The 6054-nt window shown below is 35.4% G+C and overlaps 1 protein-coding gene across 1 annotated transcript; it reads right to left on the bottom strand.

Annotated features, from left to right (window-relative positions):
* Window positions 1-776: 776 nt before the first annotated feature.
* On the bottom strand, window positions 777-3373 carry LOC145776203 (MAGUK p55 subfamily member 7-like). Its single transcript, XM_082587605.1, has one exon. The coding sequence runs from the start codon at window positions 3371-3373 to the stop codon at window positions 1568-1570; it is 1806 nt and encodes a 601-aa protein (XP_082443731.1). The 3' UTR covers window positions 777-1567.
* Window positions 3374-6054: the final 2681 nt, after the last annotated feature.

Below are 6054 nucleotides of genomic sequence, written 5' to 3' on the forward strand. Positions count from 1 at the left end.
TTATTTTCCCTTCATATCTTAAATTTTTCTGAAGGTGTTGCAACCGTGCCAAATTTCTTTCAACTCAATAACTTACTTCAGTCACAAGCACGTTTTAACGTTCGCGTTTTGTCGCTTCTACCTTTTTCTACACCTTTGCTATGTTGACGTGTATTGTTTGTGATATCATGATCAGAAATAAAAACAACTGAACTGACATGAAAAATTCAAGCACGTTTTAACGTTCGCGTTTTGTCGCTTCTACCTTTGCTATGTTGACGTGTATTGTGTTTCATATGATGGTCAGAAATAAAAACAACTCAACTGAACTGACATAACGAATTTTAATTTAATAGTTTAAACATTTTATTTTTATTCCTTTCTGCACGATTTCAACGTTTAGCGATGTTAAAACGATGTAAAAACGGCAATTATAATTAGGCTACGGTACCCGATAATTTCCTTTCAAAAACTCGCCGAATAGGGCACTTGCCGAAAAAGGCTCTCGCCGAATAGGGAACTAGCCGAATCGGACTCGCCGAATAGTAGCAGACCCACTGTGCAGATCCTAAGAAATATTTCACTTTCAACTAAAATTATTTGACTTCGAAGACAGGGTCTGCAACTATTCGGTGAGTCCGATTCGGTGAGTCCGATTCGGTGAGTTCCTAACCTCTAACCTTAACCCCAAACCCCTAACTCTAAAACGGCAATGATAATTAGGCTACGGTACCCAATAATTTAAAAAAAATTGAAAAAATCCCCCGTTAAGGGATCGGACTCACCGAAACGGGCCATTCCGTCGAAGACATTATGTTACAATCCATAAAGTGCGTTGAGTTCAATATTGTTGACGGAATACAAAAACATGCAATGATGAAACCATGTAAAAATAAAAAAGGCAGATTTCACTGCTTTGGGTTTTTACTTCAATAAGCAATTCAGCAGTACCGGTAACAGATACAAAATAAAAATGGTTACATTTGGCAAGCACGCTATTAATCAAAAAAGTTGACATGCAAAAAACTTATTTTTTATTCACAAGACAATTTTACCCGTCAACAAAATACGTTACGGAACTGTATAGTGAGTGCAACCGTACAAAGCAAATATCCGATGAAAAACGATGCAAGACAAATCGACATCACATATTTAACATACAGTAGCATGTTTCAAGCAACATATTACAAGAAGTTGAAAAGAAATTTGATGTGTTTGACTTGCACAAGCACAGCTTTGCCAATTCAATAATATGTAGCGCGCAATGGATGGATACTATGAATATGAATCGAAAATACAATCATGTTTAGTTGTACCGCAATTCAAATAATTTGAAGGTTGGCAGTGTGATTCCATTCAAGCAAATCAATTTAGTTGGTATTACAAAAAACCGTGTCATTAGTAATTTTAAATGCACGTTGATAAGAGATGAAATTGAATTCTTTAGCACACTGACACATGAAAAGATGATTGAATGAAAGCAGAGCGCAATAAACACATTAACAGATGTAAAGCAACTGCTTCAACTTTAATAGAGTGCAAAATGAAGGGTAAGATATGAAAATAGTTTGAAGAGATTGGAAAATGATTATTGTGAAACCCAATCTACAGGAACCCATTGCGGCTCATTTTCAAGACTCAGAGATAGATCTTTCAACTGATCAAAAGCTCTGTCACTGTTGTCATTAGTAACCGTTGCATCAAATAGCCTGCCGTACATAGACTCCAACTTTTCCGAACGTGAAACTAAGTTTCTTATTTCTTCATCTGTAAATGATGCTTTTCCAGGCCTTTCAATGGTCAGTTTTCCATGAACATCTTGCAAGTCTTCCGTATCATTTCCCATTTCTAAAACAGATGGTGGCTTGATAAAGACAACATAAGATTTAAATTCTTTGGTCCGCAAAACTGTTAGGGCTTGTGGGTATGGAGTTAAAACACAAACTAAGCCTGCTTCGATCACTGAATGGACTGCTTCTAAACTTGTGCCATAGAGGTTGCCTTTATATTCACCATATTCAAGGAAAAGGTTTTCTCTGATACCATTTTCCATGAGCTCTCGTGTGACAAAATGATAATCTTTTCCATCTTCTTCCTCTGGTTGTTTAATTCGTGAAGTGTGTGGCACTGGAACACCATAATGAGATGGATTAGAATCAATTAAACGATCTTTCAGCTCATTTCTACCTACCCCTTGTGGACCAACAAGAACAATCGGTCGATACAGCTTTAGCCCTGTGCCACTCAGTCTATCGTCACAAAAAGAATACTTAGTTACAATTTCATATGGGAGGAAAAAAGGCAATTGTTGTACAGAATCAAAAGTATTTGGTAAGGAGGTGTCATGTCGTTTCCGGCGAAAACTAGCTCGAATCATGTTCCATGCATTTCTTCTTCCATGACTCAATAGACTCATCTTACTTCCTTTTATAGATCCCATAGTGCTGGGTTTTACTGCAGCAAGTCTTTTTAGTTTTTCACGTCTTGTTTGTAGCTTCATGCTTGGGATCAAGCCAACTTTGTTCACGGTCTGTTTAGGTTTATCAATTGATTCTACCTTGGTGGCCTGCCACCATGAATTATCATCTTTTGAAACAACACAAATAACATCACCAGGATAAAATGTTAATCCTGCTTCAACACAAGGAATTAAGTTATCAGCTTGAGGTAAGTAGGTGAAACGACATCTAACATACATTTTCTCATCTGATCCATCTTTTGGAGACTCTCCTGGAATTAATTTAAATACTAAAGGTCCCCTAAATCCAGCTAAGAGCTTAATAATTTCACTTGGACATTTTCCTTTTGCTTCTGTGCCATTAATTTCAACCAGAATGTCATTAGCATGTATCAGTCCGCTTCTATCAGCTGCTCCTCCTTTTATAATTCTTGCGATTATGATATTGCCAGTTGCTTCATCAGTAGCTATAGTGGCTCCAAGTGGTTCATCACTTTTAACGAGCCGTACAACTTTTATGGAGTGTTCTGTACTTTCATTATCAAACAAATGTGATTCAAAAGAAACATCACTTAATTGAGGAACATCAAAATCTTTATTTGCAATCTTGTCATGACAGGACAATAATGCTTGCAAATGTGAAGATGAATTGAGTATCTCTGTTAAAGCAGTTAGGACATTGTTGCTTTGATGCTTTATCTGCAACTCTTGAACATCCTTAACCAACTCTGAGGATGTACCATAGGAAAAAGATGAATGTCTAGTTCTATTTTTACATTGGAGTGCTTGATAAATTTGAAGAAGTGATTGGAAATTATTACCATGAAAAATTTCCTCTATAATTTCAATATCACTTGACTCTTCATTCCTCATGCGTTGTTTCAGTTTCTGAATTGTATTGTCAATATTTTCAATGCAAACCATCCCATTTTCCATCTTGCTTGGAATGAATGAGTAATATAAACTGATTTCTGATGTTGCTAGTGCTTATTTAAAAATAAAAATATACCTTTAGTGTGTAGGCTATTGCATCTTGATAAGCAGTTATAAGTCAGGATTCTAAAAAAAGATATATAATATATTATATATAATATATTATATCAAATTAACTAAAATTTAATGTTTATCATATTGAATCAGGAAAACTCTAAGAAATATTTTTGATAATAAAAATTTTCAGAGATTTATTGTGACTGCTGTTTTGTTGCCTTAATAATGCCATAGCCATCATAATACAATAAACAGTGCATTTCCATCAGTTCCACACATATTTACTACTTATGCTTAAGTCTTTAGAAGTTAATTCTTCAACCAATCAATTGTTTATTTATCAAAAGACAAAGGTGACGTGAATCAAAAGACACACATTGTTTAAGTTTTGTTTTGACAGGACAAAGAAACGACCAGGCAGTCTACTAGTCCAATACAACTCAAGTTTGCGCATTCCACCTTAGATCCTGGGATGCATCACGCCAACAAAACATTTCCACGAATAGAACCAAACTGGCACACAGTACCAATCCCACATACTTCAGTGTCAAACTAGATAGGTCTCTCACATACGAATCCCATATCGACAAAGTAAGAGCTAAGGTGGTTTCTCAAAATAAAATTCTACAAAAATTTGGAAACTTTGATTGGGATGCTCTTCCAAATACATTACAGTCAACTACTTTAGCCTTATGATATTCGGTGGAAGAAAATGCCTACCCAGTTTCGAAACACTCGGCACATGCCTAGAAAACCGAACCAACCCCATATTGAACCAAAGCTGTCGTTTGATTACAGGCTATCTTAAACCAACTAACATCATATCGCTACACGTTCTGTCTGGAATTGCTTCTCTTAACAATAGAAGTTCGCCTGACCAACAGAAAGGAACGATCTTGTGAGAACATGAATTTGAGACATCCACTAGTACAGCTACCGCAAAATGACTTCGGACCTTTCTAAATTTTCAAGAAAAACTAACATTTTGTATATAATGAAACCTTTCAATAAAAACAATCGACCATTCTTAATATTTTATCATTATTAAAATCTTCTTGACATTTTTCACAATCTTTGCATTGTTTGTCATAATGCTTAATGTTAGTCGTATGATCTAATGTAAAACGCACGGCTACAAACTGGCGTAAATTTTACTGTACGCAAAAAAGTCCGAAGTCATTTTGCGGTAGCTGTACATGCCCACACCCCAGCACACAGGCGATCACAGCAGCACACACCAGCACACAAGAAAAAGTTTTCTTGCTTCACAAAAAGCTACAAAAAACAAACAGCAAAAATTGAATAAACAATGAAACAAAAACGTACAGGCAAAGGATATGGGGCCTTACACCTACAGTTAAAGTTTATATTGCATTTCCACAGATAAATCTCATGCAGAAATAACCACAGTCATTTAATGCATAAAATAATCTATTTGATCTATAGCATTTTTTACTGACATACAATTTTATTGATAAAACGTGTTTCCTAAACCCGGACCAGACCTACTGGTAGGGTACGTACCATACCGGTACGGTACTTCATCAAATTTGTATTCAGCTTGGTCTCTCTTTCATAAGACTATTACGGTACTTTACTATATTGGATAAAAGTAGGTGCTGTATGAACTACTACATTTCTATTGGGGAGTCAATAAGCCACGCTGCTGATTTTTTTTTTTTGAGCTGCTGTGGACAAAGGCAAACAGCTGACTGAAACAAAAATAATCTGATTTCTTCCACCGACCAAAGCTAGAAAACAAACTTCATAATCTTATACTGTGTTGCCAGATTTTACTAAAAGAATTTCTAACAAATGCATTCAATTAATCATTTTATTTTTCGTTGAAAATTCCACACTCGCAGTTTAATTTTGCAAGCACATTTTTTACTTTGCTGAGTTTTTTAAAAGTTTAATTTCAGTTATTGGTAGGCTAATCTATATGAAAAAATTCACAATAATTTTTCAGCGGTCAAGTGTCAAGAAAAATTCTACACAGGGTAAGCTAACATAATTTACATCAGATATTGATGTTAAAAAATACAAAAACAGAACATTTTAAATTACAAGGAAGCATTTATTAAAAACTAGCAAGTGCGGTTTATATAACTAATAAAAAAAAAAAAAAAATTGATTGCCGAAAAGTTAAATGTTTGTTCCAACTTACTGTTTTCTTCCGTCTTATCCATTGCTCCCGGAAAACCAACAATAAATATTTAATTAAAGTACATTCAAGAAATTTGCAAAAGCAAAAGATCATATTGTTATTTACATTAAAATATTTATGAGAAAATAAAGTTGCAAGTTTTAACTGATAACTTAGGGAACGTTCAAATATTACGTAACGCCTTCGAGGGGGAGGGGAGGTTTATGCAAAGCGTTACGTTAGCGTCACATCGGGGGGGGGTTCAAGCAAAACGTTAAGTAACGCTTTCGAGTACGGAATAGTAGTTTTTTGTGCTGAATTCGTAGTGAAAAAGCGTTACATGGGGGAGGGGGGGATTGAAAAAAGCGTTGCGTTGGCGTTACATGGGGAAGGGGGGTCAAAAATTCGGAAAAAAAGCGTTACGTAATATTTGAACGTTCCCTTACCTTTAAAAAGGCCAAGGGCGGCATATACAAAAACA

Source organism: Aplidium turbinatum, chromosome 8, assembly GCF_918807975.1.
Source record: "Aplidium turbinatum chromosome 8, kaAplTurb1.1, whole genome shotgun sequence".
Classification (NCBI taxonomy): domain Eukaryota; kingdom Metazoa; phylum Chordata; class Ascidiacea; order Aplousobranchia; family Polyclinidae; genus Aplidium; species Aplidium turbinatum.